Source organism: Coturnix japonica, chromosome 3, assembly GCF_001577835.2.
Source record: "Coturnix japonica isolate 7356 chromosome 3, Coturnix japonica 2.1, whole genome shotgun sequence".
Taxonomy (NCBI): Eukaryota; Metazoa; Chordata; class Aves; order Galliformes; family Phasianidae; genus Coturnix; species Coturnix japonica.
In genome coordinates, this window is record NC_029518.1 from 17234153 (window position 1) to 17250194 (window position 16042).

The 16042-nt window shown below is 34.3% G+C and overlaps 1 protein-coding gene across 1 annotated transcript in view; it reads right to left on the reverse strand.

Moving 5' to 3' along the window:
- SPATA17 (spermatogenesis associated 17) overlaps positions 1–16042 on the reverse strand; it is an 82902-nt gene that overhangs the window by 58707 nt on the left and 8153 nt on the right. Inside the window, exons 4-5 of the mRNA XM_015857265.2 lie at positions 13426–13476; positions 7064–7167 (exon numbers count right to left, since the gene is read on the reverse strand). Of these exons, the coding sequence (XP_015712751.1) occupies positions 7064–7167; positions 13426–13476 (155 nt within the window). The remainder of the gene's footprint in view (positions 1–7063; positions 7168–13425; positions 13477–16042) is intronic.

Here is a 16042-nt window from a genome sequence, read left to right on the forward strand (position 1 = left end):
ACACAAACTGCTTTAGTAAAAATGTGTCTGATTTTCTAAGGTAACAAATTCACACTTTCAAATTTTATGCTTTCTTATTAAGCTGAAAGTTGCAAACCAAAAGAACCACCATTTTTTAAGTGACAAATGTACTTCCTTAAATTAGTTGAGTAGATGGCATTTAAAATGTCATTTTCTAGTGTCTTAAACAGATAACATTTATAGGTCTCCAAAATATGCATGAAAAAATACTGATACACTTTCTCAAGAGTCCTTAGTCTTCAAGTGGTAGAGCTCATCCCTGATAACTGAGTACAGACTGTATATAGATGGCCTGTCATGTCTCTACAATTAGATAAAACCAGAACTGCTATAATTTAATCAGTTACAAACTGAAAATTGTATTTTGAAAATCAAGTTTATTAATATGTAATCTTTAGGTAATCATATTTATGCTCCTAATTTACACAATATTTATAGTATTCTACATGTCCTTGAAATAGGGAACAGGGACACTAGACTATGAAAAAGTGGCCTAGCTGCTGGAGTTCATAAATTTTGTTCAGCTTTGGATGAGTTCAAAGAATTGCCATGTAAGAAAAGCCTTACAGAGGGAATTTATCTGATTATGGCAGTAATAATTACCCAGCTGTTTATTGCAGATAGAGAAATAATTCATGTAGGCAATAGGCCGTGGTGGCAATGACACTCCGCATTTAGTAAATATGCAAACTGTTCACTTCTAATTAACCAAGCTAGAGGATGCCCTTATTAAATGTATAAACTAAAAGTGCCTTCCTGACAAGTGATGAATTGTTACATTGCACAAACTCTTGCCACAGAATTACTGGAGTGAACTTGGGGCTTAACTTCATTAAGAGATCTTGTGGGATAGTTAAATGAGGATGGACAGCATAACAAGACCTACCTGACAGTCAATGATATGTTAGAGCTTAATGAAACTGTAACTCTTCCCCTTTTCTACTTATTTTACAGCAAAGATACTGCCTCAGTCAAAACATAAAACTGTGAAGCCTGTCTTCATAGAACAATATGAAATGCTAGGGTTAGTCAGCCTGTAAAAAATGTTTTATAAATAATTTTAAGACACCTAGTTCAAAATAAATGCAATTCAATGACCGAATGTCAGGACCTAAAATTTCTTTCTACAAACTCAAATTAAAAATTTTGCTTTGGATATAAGTGAAATAAAGCTTAATAATTAACCCCTTAATCTAACAAGTGAGCTTACTGCTATACAAAATACATGAGAAAAAAACAGCTTTCATATTTTTAAAGAGTACATTCTAACCAATTACATTACCTAGGTTAGTAAAGTTTATCTGAAAAGATTGTTCTGTATTACACAGAACTGGCTAAAATATCATTTGCTCAAGAGAGGCCTAAATAGAATAAGACACACCCGAGATATGTCTAGTTGAATTTGCACCAGAAATGTAGCTATTTAGCTTTCTGTGTAATCATACTGCTTCCTACCATATTCTCAGTGCAATCAGAAATTATTTTCCTATGCAGTTAAAATAAGATATTCCTTGTTTTATAGCTTTAGCCAGTTCACTTCAATTTCATGTCCAAACTAAGAAGAAAAAAATTAATTTAAAAAGTCTTGGTTTGCAAAATGCATTATTGAAAGCCTATAGGAATATAAGCACATATTTTGTATAAAATCATATGGCTATATGCACCTGTGTTAGTATCTAAAAGGTAAGTAAAGGGAAGACCTGAAAATGGACTAACTTGTCATGGATTTTTTTAATGCTCTTCATGGACAACACATTTCAGAATGAACAGCAATAACAACATACATGTCTGTAGATAATCTAACTAGACATAATGCTTTAAAATGATTCTCTTAAAGCTTTTCTCTGGTCTAATTCCCAGTTAAGCTACTGCAAACATCTTGATGTAGTTCAGAGGAAACTAGATCAGATCACAAAGAACAACTTCAGGGATTCTAGTTCCATATTTCCTATCATATCTAGCAGTCACAGCTAAAATTCTCTGGAAAAGGCATAGATGGCTCAAGTTACAGGAACTATCACTCAAGATTAATATTCAAATGAAAGAAAGCATATTTGGCACTCATCTCTGTTTCTATAGCTCCCAGAGAAAGCTGACAGGATATGTTTACATTCACAAAATTCTAATTACAGGCAAATAACGTAAAAGCTATAATCTGTTTCCTTTAGATATCTTTGTAGACAAGAAAGAGAAGATGGGTTGGAGATAAATTAGATAATTAAGCATAAAGTGAAAGACAACATTACAAAAATGAGCTTTTCATTGTTTCAAGAAGTCCAAGGAGCTGTCTGAAAGGTTTTGGCACTAATTGAAAATAGACTACAGAATCAATTGCTTCTGCAGTCAATGAGGAGGAACATTTTAATTGAATTATAAGACAATATATACATTCTTCAAAATACTTTGACACTTGAGAAAATAGCCAGCACCTGGACTTATCTTTATCAGAAATAATCAGACAGATGGAGGCTAAACAAGTTCTCCTCATATTAGTATGACAACAGATGACTTATTTCAAGCCCTCCTTGAGGAAAACAACAATACCTCAAAAGTTTTAAGAAGCAAAGTGCCTGTCATGTTAAAAGTAAATAAAACTCAGAAATGCTTCGGTAATCAAGAATAAACTCAATACTCTTACTTTTTTCCATGCTAAAAAATCAAGCAGATTTGCAGAAAAGCTAAACATTGGGTTAGATTGCCAACAACATACAACACTACTATATTTCACTGTTCAATAGGATTATAGAAAATTAGACTATATAAAGGATTTTTAAATATATGTGTATAAAGCAGGTGATTTATATTGCTTTGCATTATCTATTTCCTTGGTGTTATCTGAAGAAGCTTTAATGATGACTGTGATTCCAAATCTGCTGATAGAGCAGCTATTCAAACCTGCATGAAAGTCACACACAAGGGCCAAACTCAAGACCTTTTCACTACAAGAGCCAACAAGAAAAAAGAAAAAAAGAAAAAAAAATAAATTGTGTCAATCTTGTCAGCGTGTAAAATTCATGAGTTAACAGTGTTTACATACACCATGATTCTTGTGAAAAACAGACTCTGGTCTTAGTCTGTAATTTGGAAGTCAGTGTTTATTCAATAGGAAAGAAAGACTAAATTACCTGCCTTGATTATACAAGAAGCCCCTACACCAGTACCATGACACTGCTTTACTAGTTTTCTGATAGTGCTATCTTATTGAGTTGTATACCTAGGAAAAAACTAAATGGTGCCATTCATCAGCAAAAGGAGTCCTACATCCCAAAATCTTATCTCCAGTCGCACACCTGACATACAGCAAAGTTGCTTTACTGTAGTTTAAAGGCCAGTGTGTAGATAACCTTAAACAGAGAACTGTAAGTTAATCACACAGTTGGACAACTGACATTATCCATAAATTATTTTGATACAATGGCACCAGGATGCTAATTTATGCTATGTCCATTTGCTTATCATAGATTGGAAACTGCTTCACATAAAACAAAATTCTAACAAATCATATGGACTTACAGTCTATGCTAATTGCTTTTGGCACATTTCCCTTTGTAACAATTTTGCCAAGTCTCAGAGATGTTAAATGTAGCTCTAAGAATGTTTCAAAACAAAGTATTTTTCCTCAACATGAAATATAGTAATTTTAATGAGGAATAACTGAATTAATTTTAATACATATATGCATGCAGCCATCCAACTAATCCATATTGAGGCTGAATACAGTATGCATCGGCATTTATTCAAATACAAATGACTGTAACATATGAAGAATTATTACAAAAATCTACATAGCAAAATTCTATTAAAAAAAAATAATTAAGCCTATGTTTCCTACTTGGTTGGTTTAGAGGTTCCTAAAACCAGGCTGTTTTCAGTGGTGTCTAGTGCCAAGTCAAGAGACATTGGACACAAACTGGAGTTCTCCACAAACAGGAAGTTCTCTGTGAACACCAGGAAGCATGCCTTTACCATGCAGCTGATGGAACACTGCTACAGGTCGCACAGACAGGTTGTGGAGTCTCCCTTTCAGAGATCCTCAAAAGTTCCCTTGACTAAAAACTGGGCAATTTGCATAGGATGGCCCTGTTTGAGTTGGGGGGGGGGGGGGGGGGGGGGGGGGGGGGGGGGGGGGGGGGGGGGGGGGGGGGGGGGGAGGGGGTGAGGTGGGATCAGATGGTGTCCAGAAGTCCCTGCCAGCCTCAGCCATTCTGCAACTCTGTGAAACCTCGTACAAACTTCAGAATTTAGGACTGTGAAACTCATTTCAAAGTTACACTGAAACTAAATGATACAAATGTAGAGAAAACTTTGGGTATGCCCTCATGAAGAAAGAACCTAGTGTTCAAATTCATTCTTTTGCCATCTGTCAAGGGATTATTTGAATCACTTCTTAACTTAGGACTCTATGAAGACTCTACAGCCATTAAACTTACTAATTTTGCCCTATATTCTTCAGCTAGTCTGGGAGCTAAAACAGACAGCTATCTCCAGTTCTTACAAAAATAGCATCTTAGGTTAGGAAAAGCAGTCTGTTAAGGTGTGTAAACTCACACATAATATAACTATTATTATTTAATTATATTTTAGGTCAATTTCTGTTAAATCAATTTCTGTTAAACTTAATTTCATCCCTCTATGGCTTTAAACTGGGGCAGCTTCTATTAAGTTTACTTTCTCCAGAGACTTTCACAGTAAAGACAAATAATAAAGGTCCAGTTACTAAATGAGGGCAGCTATTAAATAAGGCCAGATGGTATTAAAGCTGGAAGGTAAAGATGTGGATATCAGATGAGATTACCCCCTGGTAAAAGAAATGTCCTGTATGGGGAAAAAAACCAAAACCAAAACCAAAACCAAAACCAAAACCAAAAACAAACAAACAACAACAATAACAAAAAAAAAAACAACCTGAGGAAAGAGGAGAGAGAAGGCAATAAACAAAAGATGTTTGATACCTACAGAGATACCTTTTAGCAATGAATTTGTACGCTCCCTTTGATATACTAGGGGATGCAAATATGCAGAGAATCCCTCCTTCACCTTGTTCAGTATTCCTAGTAGGAAACACACTGGGCCACCTTGGGGCCAAAGCATTTGGCAGTAACTTAGCCCAATGACAGGAAAAATCTGTTTGGCTGAGGGCCTACACCTGATCTTCACTAAGCATCTGTTAGATTTAATCAAAAGAATGTTGAAGATAATATACATATTAGTTTTCAAATATACCTGAGCAAAAATTACTGCATCAATTCTTGATCGGACTTTAGAAGTGAAGAATTTTTAAAACTGAAAGGATATGGTCTATTTGACTAAATTTACCAGAAAACTCATTTTTACCTTTTTGGTTTTTAATCTGAAAGGCAGATTTTATTTTATTCTTTAACCTGATAATTAAAAACTATTCTCTAAATTTCAGAAGGCAGAATTCAAATTAGCATCAACATACCAATAGCCAAGTAAGAGCTCATACATACCAACTCTGACACAGTTTCAAACACCTGAAATTATTCAACTTACCTGCTATAGAAAACAAACACATTGATTTTAGTACCTATACAATTATAAGCACTATTTATTTAATGAACTGAAATAAATACTAGGAAATTCTGAGCATAAAGATATGACGATACAGTTGAAGAGATTTTTTTAAATTTAGTTTTGCAGACTTGTAATCTAACATTCTGTGCAAAAAATACATTTAAATAGGCTAAGGGTAGGCAGGTATCATTATATTTAATTACATCAAACAATGTAATGCAGGAGTTATTTTAATGCTGTGACAAAGAGGACACCTACAGCACTAACAATGGTTGTGGAAAAGTAATATAAATTAATATGTAGCATTTAAGAAAGTTGGATAATTTGTGTTTTACATACAGAAATTCCATATGCTGTTTTCTGTAACAAAATTCTGATTGTCTCAGTCATGTGACCTACATGAGACTTCCTAAAATATGAATTCCTCACATTTACATGCAAAGATTTGACTCAGCTTTATGCATGGCAAAAAATGTCCAATACTTCTTCACATTCAATGATAAAGTAATACTTATATTCAGCCAGTGAGTATTTTGTCTGTATTCTGTCTGTTATATGTAGAAATTGTCACATATTAGGACAGTGAATGATGAAGGGAGAAATAATTAACCTCTATGTTACAAAATTTTCATTTTAAGTTCTGGGAAAGAGAAGATAAAACAGAGGAATATGTAACGATAAGATTTAGGCAGAAATCTAACAGAAGAATCTCTACTGCAGCTATTAGGAGAGTCACTTCCCGGTGTCCAAACTAGTGTCTTTCTTAAGCCCCAACGTCTGCCCACACTTCCTCTGTTGAGAGTCTTTAAGCCTAACGAGGTTCTGATGTGCTGTGAATGTTCTGATACTTAAACCTACTACAGAATCCACGTGAGCCTTTGTTTTACAGGCCTGCTCTTCACAACACAAGCCTCTTTGTTTCTTAAATAGACATTGATCTTCCTTCTGTAGTGTAAAGTCACCAATGAACCAGCATGAGAAGCTAGAATACCAACACAACAGCGCCTTAATTTTTTCCCGAATGATTGTAAGAACTTGAGTACAGCTAAATAACAATTAAAGTAAAATAATATTCAAACAGTGGCTCACGAACGTAACTTAGACTCAAATGTACACTTTCATTCTTTGTCAATAATCAATTTTCAAAACAAAATAACAACAACAACAACAACAATAACAAAAATCCAGTTCAACAGATCACATTTATAGCATAATGATGTATTCGTTTTGAATATGGGTGAAGAGGCAAATTCTCTTTTATTAACCTGGTACAAGCCAGGTATTTCCAATTAATTTAAAGAAATTAGAATTCATGACGGTCAAAATGAGAGCAGAATGTGGCACAACATGCACAGGACTAGAATTACAGAGACTGATGACTGAAATGTACACATATATTTGATAGCGGAAGGGATCCTACACTTCCAGTTTAATTAGCAACATATTTTTTTTTCCAAGTAAAAGAAAAGAAAATTAAGGTTCTACCACATAGAGTTTTTATCTTTACCTGACAATTTCATTGTTAAGAGAAATGGCTTCCAGGTACTTCTTCAGTGCATAGTAATTATGGGTATATTTTCGGACATAATATCCTCTCCATGTTTTCTGAATCTACAAGAAATAAAAATTTTTTTTAGTATATTTCAAATTGAAAGTTTTTATGTGTATTAAATAACTTATATTTCCCTAAAAATAGCATGTCCTTAAAGGCAATATCAAGAAGCGACATCACTGTGTTTAAGTGAAGAAACTGCAGGTAAGATGTAACAGATTGTAGTTAAATGGTGATATGAATTTACTATTAAATGCCAACATCAACAAATAATATCAAATTTTAAGTAACTGTTTATGTTGCATCTGTTTATGTTGTTAAGAAACATCTGCTGCTGCCAGTGGCATTGCTTCATGTCAGAATGGTAAAAAGAAGTGGAGCCTTTTGTTGAAGTTACAGCATCTTTACACTCTTTTGTGCTCTGGATATGTTGTAAACTGAATGGAAAACTCCCATTTCCTCAGTGAATGAGAATTTCTGAAACCATCATTTATGAACTGTCAGTCTTTCCCATGCAAGATGATGTGTGTCTATTACACATTAATTACAACCTACTCACAAAATCCTATTCCTTCTGCCTAACAGATGAAGCTTAAAACAGAAAAGGTAACCTCTTTTCTGTAGTTAGTCCTTGTACTGTAGTAAGAACAGAAATTATGTAGTGTCGTTCATGAGAAAGAATTCAGCTTGATGTATTTAAATTGCATCAGTTTCAAAAATAGACAGTTCAGCCTGGCTCTTCCCAAGTATTTAGTTTAACAAAACAGTTTAAAATTTCCCTCATACATGAAAATGATAATTATGATGTTTCTGAAGTGATTACAGGTTTACTGGCTGTATGTTTTGTGAAAAGGGAAGGGAAGTACTATCACTACTGCCATTTGCTAGTCATATCTATCCCTCTGTACTGGATCACATTTACTGATGCTGCTAGAAAATATAACTTCTTTTCGGTCATGCTGAGGGCTGTTTTCAGTCTTCATTACCTATGTTGTAACAGATCAGTGTATTTTGTATCAGTACATTTCAAAAAAAGATTTACAAACTTTTTCTCTGTCCTCACTGTCTGAATTTCTCTTTATTTACATTCTTCCACCCTTGAATTTATCTACTTATAAAATATTCTTTAATTTCTTCTTTGCATTGTTTCTTTTGCTTCTAAATGTATTTTAAAATTAATTTCTCGATTTCCATCTTCAGTTTTGCCTTACTTTATTCCTGCTCCAGCTCACACCTCGTGACCTTTGCAGCTTTGAAATGTTATGAGACAACAGCAGAACAGCAAAATCCACTAAATAAATATAGTCTGAGGTCTTACTATCAAGGAGGAACTCCACAGTTAAGAAGCCATCACCAGATACACTGAAAAGAACAACACTGAGATTTACCAAGAGCTCTCCTTTTCCCTGGGCCTCTGGCTACTAAATGATTTAAGAAATGCAACTCTTCACTGTATCTACAAGGAACACTTTTCTTGTTTTCCTTTTGGATCAACTCTTCTTCGAACCAAGCTACAACTTTGTAAGTGGAGTAAATCCCACTTTTGCTACTCTGTTGTTGCTTTCGACTGTTTTCTTTCCCTAATTTTTATTCCAAAGTAGCATAATGCAGAAGAGGCAGAAAGAGAATCATGAACTGTTCTTGATTTGGGAAAGAAAACAAGGGGAAAAAAAGCTGCCACTTGGCCAAATCACAAATCAGACTTTGCTCACAGTGACTTCATCTTCAAGTTTTGGCAGAGCCTTTAGGAAACAGGCAAAACTGTCTCTACCCCTTCCAGTTCCTCTGCGGTTGAACTCTGCATCACTAACTGTAGTAACTGACAAAAGTTACTGCAATTTTGCAACTGACACCATTTTCTGCTCTGAAAACAGTAACAAACTGGAACCATCTATATGGAGATCGATTAGCAACTGCGTAATTTTAAACACTGTCTCTAGTGTCATTTTTCAAGCACAAAAGAAAAAACTACTGTTTAAAGTGAAAACAAGCATTTAGTCTGAACTGATCTAGTCTATCTAGACCTAGTCTATTATCAGTTATGATTATTTCTTTACGTAAGTTGTAATAACTATCACAGGAAAGCTTTCAGTAAGTCTTTGAGTGATATATCACAAAAAAAGTAAAACAATTCACTAAAGGTATGAGAAATAACATTCACTTTTAGTGTTAGCATTCCCTTTGAGCATCACTGCACTTTTTCTCTCTTCTTAAATGAGACTCAAAACTAATATAAAAAGCTGGTGTTTTCTTTTTCCTATGTGTTATTTCTTTGTTTTTAATAAATACATGAAAAAAAGAGTTCAACCTGTAGTCATTGATATAAATAAATGTTATGTAATCAAGTGAATATGGGAGCAAGAAATGTTCACACTAAACATGCTTTCTATGCACAAACTGTAGTAAATTTCATAGTCTTTACAACTCCCTTTCTCATACACAAGTGCATTGGGTTAAAAAGGGATATAGAAAGAGGAAAGAATGAGCATGCCTTCAGAGATGTGGGATTAAGCAAAATCCTTTGCATGTGAATAAGGATCTTTGTTTCTCTGTTTGGCTTCAATATTTCTCAACAAGAGTAACTTGGCTCCCATATAGCTGTGTGCTCATTAATGCAGGATTATGGTCCCTTTGAAACTATTTCTGACAGTCTTCACTTCCAGCTATAAATGCAGAACTGGATATTTGTGGGTTAAAGGAACAAAACTCAAATGGAAGACAAAAGAGTAAAATTATATAAACCTGTAATTATCTCTAATAGGCTCACTACACCAATTAAGCATCACATTCTACCTTTATTTATACCACTGTCTGTCTAGAATGACCCCACTGAACGAATCACAGGAAAGAAACATGCATTATATCACAAAATATTTTATGCTACGTAAGTTGTTCCAGAAGTTGTGTCTCCTACGGAAACATTATTTCCACGGAAATTACAACTGTTATAAAAAGCACATTAAAACTATTTGATAGAACAAATTTGCAGCTACAAAACACAATTTTTGAATATAATCACTATCATTAGCTACGCATTTTCACAAGTGATGAACGAGAGCATGGGTGCTGTGTTTGTTAATAATTGCTTGGCCATTCAGTAAGCAGCTCGTCTTTCACATCACTGTCACCATTGCTGAGACTCATTATCCACCAATTCAGTGTGCTCACAGCCACTGTTTGGTCTCCATAAATGTTTGGCAAGCATTGATGAATGTTGATGGAAGCCATTTTTTCCACATGGAAGAATTAAATTCCACCTCTTTGGTTTCACATGCACTTCCATGTCAGACACCATTTTGTCAGGCTGCCCCTCTGCTGCCATCTGTCTTGCAGCAACAAAATGCAATGGAATATTGGTAGGAAGATTCGGCCTCTACTGCCATGTCACCAACATCCACCTCTGCTATCATGGACTAACATAATAAAATTACTTTAGGAGTAGCACTTGCTGATTTCTACTACATTAATTATGTGTGTCACAATGTGTGACTAATCTCTTTGGAAAATAATACTTTACACATCTACACTGATGATGCTCTCACTTGTAATTTGAACATTCTAAACGTTTGGTTTTATAATAAAAGACAAATGTTATCTTGATAGTAACTCAACATCACAATTTAGTGCCTTCTGTCTTTCATCTGTTTTGGATGATGAAACAGGGACAGTATAGGCAACATTTTTCAAACAGTGTTGCTATCATAGCAGCTTTGAAAGTGTGGGTCATCTCAGCCAGTGAGATTTTTACAAGCATGGTATACAGGCTCTTGTTCATCACTAGCAAATTGACAAAGCCAATGGTGGTAACCATGTTGAAAAATAGTGTTTTGTAGCCGAGAATTTGCTCTATGTTATTGTGCTATTTGTATCTACTATAGTTTCCAGGGAAATAAACAGGAGGCATTACTTTTGGAGTGACTTGTGAAGTATTGCAACTATATTTCTTTTTAATTCCAAGGTGAATGTTTTAAAATTTCTTGGAAAACAAGAGGCAAGTGTCTATGCCCTTCAAAGTAATTAGCAAGTTTCAACAGTGATTGGTACAAAACAATTATTGTCATTGATCAGCACTGAACAGATAATTTTAAACAAAGTCATTGTGTGCTCAGCAGATTACAGCTTGTTAACGGGCAAGTTCTAAATGACCTCTTAAGCTAGTCAAATCAATGATGCATATTCCTCATTAAGTAACATCAAAATGTAAGTGGTCTTATAAATAACATTTATTTTAAGCACTAAAACAAATGGCAAAACCTTGATATATCAAAAGCCATCTGCTCATGAAAATATTTTTTTTCGCAGGGATTATTTTTGCAGCCGAAAATTTATAGCATCTTAAATCTTTTAAGAGGGAGAATCATGCTGCAAAGAAGTGCTCAAAAGTAAAATTAATTAAAACGAGTTCTTTCTTTTAACCTAGAATGGTGGAACTGGTGGTTCTGGTTACAAGTAAATGCAATACAGGGAGACAGAGATGTAGACTGACATCAAAACTATGAGCATGTGCAATAATTCTAATATCAAAATCAAAAACATCTTTCCAAACAGTGACTGGAAACCAAAATAAATCATTTAATAATATTATGAAGCAAAAGTAAGTAATCTAATACAAAAATATACACAGCTATTGTTATATTTTCAAAACACTGAGGCATTTTAATTGTGAATCAAGTCCATTATGTGTAAACGCAAGGCACAGTTGGCTTAGGAAATTCAAATTTTGACCATACAATTTCCTAGCACAAACTCAACAGGCCTTCAATGCTGTTCTTCTGCATTTCAGTTAGCTCCTCAGTAACCAGATAATGGCAAAAAAAAACCCACATTCAGTGTTTCAGAATTGTAGTATTTTAAATCTGCTCTGTAGATGCGGCTGCAAAACATACAGAGAGATGAGAATTGGATTCTGATATTTGCAAAGAAATAATGGTCTGTTCTCTTGTTTTCTACTGATTTAAATTTCCATTAAAGAAAAGGACGACTGAAAAAATGCCACTTTGAAGATTTATATCACCTAATGATTCAACATTATATTTCCATTACAAATGAATGAGAACACATTCAATTTCAAAATGAATGACCAAATGCAAAACACTAGTTGACTAGAATATGTAATTACCTTTGAAATTTTGTCTTTATGTGCCTTCTAAAAGTACACAGCAAACTTTTGAGAGAGGACTTGCACCATATGTTTCCCACAGATTTTAACTGCATGAGTATGTAGCATTTACCCTCTATGGAATAGTTGCAAGCCAGCTAGCTAAAGAAGAAACTAAAGGAAATAAGTACATTTTTTGAACAATTAGATTGCTGTGAAACACTTTTAGCTCTCTAAAATACACTGAATGTAAGATTCTTGTGCTTTTGAGGGAAACACCATCAAGTCAAAAACCTGATGAGAATCTAATGACACAACATTTGATTCTGACTTATCTGGGAGACAAGAAAGGCCACAGTTCTGGGGATCTTTCCACTTTACAAGAATCTCCCTGGGTTACTCCTACCCCATCACATCCCTACATTTGGTAGAATCGAAAATGTAATATGCCTTGCCTGGAGAGATATAGACCTTTAAAGTAAAGCAGATTTGGTTTGGTTTTTGTTTTTTTGTGGTTTTTTTTTTCCCCCCCCCCACAAAATAGAAGAAGTGAAGGAGGCATAAAGATTTCATCTCAAGGATTATCTCACGTCCTTATCTTGTTTGCTTTATTTGTTCAAATACAGATCCTGAGTTCAGGAAAAAAGTGCAAATTTTAGTTTAATATATTTTGCAGCTTTCCCATGACAACTGTATATTTATTAAACTTCAAGGACTGTTTACTCACTTCTTCGTCTAGCAGAAATACCTCAAAATATCATCAATGAGATCAGAGCAGCTCTAACCTATGTCTGGCAATGAACTCATCCAGTACAAAGTAACTCTTCTGATATTTGATGCACCATTTGTAATGTATTAATGAAAGAATAAGCAATGCTACTTTAATGAACATTACACTTCTATTGTATGTCAGAATTTTAAATAAATGTCTACATTTGTAAGAATACTCCCAGGCAGAGTGTTTTATCATCATATATGGCAAGGTACAATGAACATTTCAGTGGGGCAAGACACACACAAATGCCTTCAATTCAGCTACAGTTTTCAAATATAACCCAGACTACTGAGAGTAACTTTAATTTTTAACTAAGTACTATTTCCCACTGTTGCCATCAGCATATCAATCAAGTGTATATTATTCTGGTTTGCTCATTTTATTAAAAGCAAATTCGGAGCACAATTGACTTTTCATTTGTTTAACAAGTGAAGAAATATTTACCCTGACAGCCATTTCATTGTAGAAATTCATCTTCATAATAAAATATGCTGTCTGTGAATCAAGGAAAAAGAAAAAAAAGATGGCATATATTTCAGTTAACACAAAGACAGTGCTCCTATTTTTACATATAAAAGATAAGAATCTTTATACATAATACATAATAAGAGTCCTAGACTTAGAGAGAATAAAATCAAACTTTGTATTGAAGAGATAGGCTTCCTAATACATAATGCAGGCTTAACCAGAAAAATCTATGGTAGTCAAACTAGGAGCTAATGGAGATATATGATCATAAAATGCTCTCCGCTGAGTTTGATAATCAATGGTGCTCTACTGAGAGTAGAATAACAAAGCAGAAATATTCACAAGTGCTGGTGACACATAGTATTGTATGATTTATTCACTGGGGTTCTTTTAGCCAAAACTCACAGAAACATAAAAGGAATTCATATTTCAAGACGTCTGGTTTAATGAAAAATTCAAAGAAATGCTGTCTTCAGTCGAAATCGTTCAAGGATACGGATGCAGTGATGGAGCAAAATTGTGCCTTCCAACCATCTGTACTAAATGTTATGTACTTAGCTGTCTCCTGAGTAATCCTAGGGAATTTTGTTTCATTTAATATTCATTTTAACATCATAAAATCATAAATACAATGATACCATGTTACAGTGAATCCCCTGATATAGAAAACATTTCCTGAAGTCCTGGTTTCCTTCCAATAAAGTAGAATTCCTCTCATAGTGAACGAATCCCCTATTATACTAAGCAATCACTTGGCAGCATAGGTTATTTTAATGGATACATCACTTTAAACTAAGCCTTCACCATCTGTTCTGCCCTCTAATTACAAATGCAAAAAGAACATAATTCACAATTGCATCATAAAAAGTAAAATATAAGTACTTTGAATGCAAGAGTATGTCCTTTATTTAGCACAACATGCAGCTTTTATGTTTTTCTCGTGTTTTAGGCACAAATCAAAGGCAAAAGTGCTTTCCCCTGATATAGTGATTTTCTCCCCCATGGCAAACAGGAATTCACTATAAAAGGGTTTCACTGTAATTAGTGTTATTTGAATTGCCTAGTCTGATCCAAAGCAAATTGTCTGTGGAGAGCAGCAGGACTGGATTATTTATCAACAGTCTGGGCAATTAAGAAACAGTTGGCTGCAATATGTTATTTACAAATGAACACAATGATGCTACTTCATTTTAAATTCTTTTTCTTCATTACATTAAGCAAGGCATAATTCCTGCAGTTTAATTAAGGTGCATTTTAAATGCTCACTTTAATATCATACCAATCTACTAGCAATAGATACAGGAGTAAATATATTTCCTATATGAAAGAAAAATGCAAAACTGCTAAATCTAAAAAAAAAAAAAAAAAAGTTTCCCAAGTTTCCCTTATATATGTATATGCATATACACAACTATGTTTATATATTTTTTTTTTATATTTGAGGGAATCACAGTTCCAAATGCATGAATTAGAACAAATAGCAGGCTCTACCTTCACTTTTCTCTATGTAACTACTTTCTAAGTGATGCTAACTGTAGATATTGGACTGAAATGTTTACCACAGCTAAGTATATTATTAAACACTTCAATTAAATTGGTATCATTTTGCTTTGCAGATCATCTTTTCTTTCTTTGGAAGAGAAAGTAAGAGTTGTAGTACCACCAAATAGCTTAAATATGACAAAGGATTTCTCTCCGTCAGTGATTAAATTAACCAATCTGATACTTTTTTTTTTTTCCCTCATGCTTGAAGGCCTTGAGCACTTTGGTTTGAAGGCACTCTAATTCACTGCAGAACCTAACTTATCATCACTGAGCTCCTTATGTCATTGGTACTGAAAGAAAGTGGGATCACTTTCCCTCTGAACTTAGTGAAGTACTGAAGAGCTCTGCAAATGCACCTCCCTATGACATTTACAGACAGCTAGAGTGCGAATACACCTCACAGAGGCATGACAAATCTGTGCCTTACACTGCCACTACTCAACACAATCACTCATAACAGAAAGGGAATTACACATCCCTCCTTTTATTCAGCGTTGCTCTAAATCACAAATCAGTCAAATGGAGAATTGCTCATATCATTTTGTTTCACAGTTAGCCTCTCCTGTAAATTCTGATCTAATCTTGATTAGAATACAAAACAGTAAACTCTGCTTTTACAAGTGATGGACAATGTGTTTATCCGTATTCACAAAAGCATAAGCATTATTTCATGCTTCAGTTCAAGTATGTATTTGCGTACTTTCCTAGTAAACAAAACAGCTTTGAATACAACGTCCTCTCTTATCCAGAAGACACCTGCTTATGCCCACTTTTCTCATGCAACTTTCTGCATTTCTGTTTGTGATCGTTGCTTCTCATCATATCACTGGACACCAATTCCAAGGCTACATTTTCATGCTGACTCTCTGGGAAGAACTATCTCATAATCCCATCCACATGAACCACCACTTCCACTATGTAGTGTTTGTATCTGCCTTTGAGATTTACGAACAGATCTCCCTACTAATTCACTTCAAAGGCTATGATTCCAAAATTGAATCTTTTTGTATATGAACTGCTGCATGATGCTTAATCTTCCCCTTTTTTA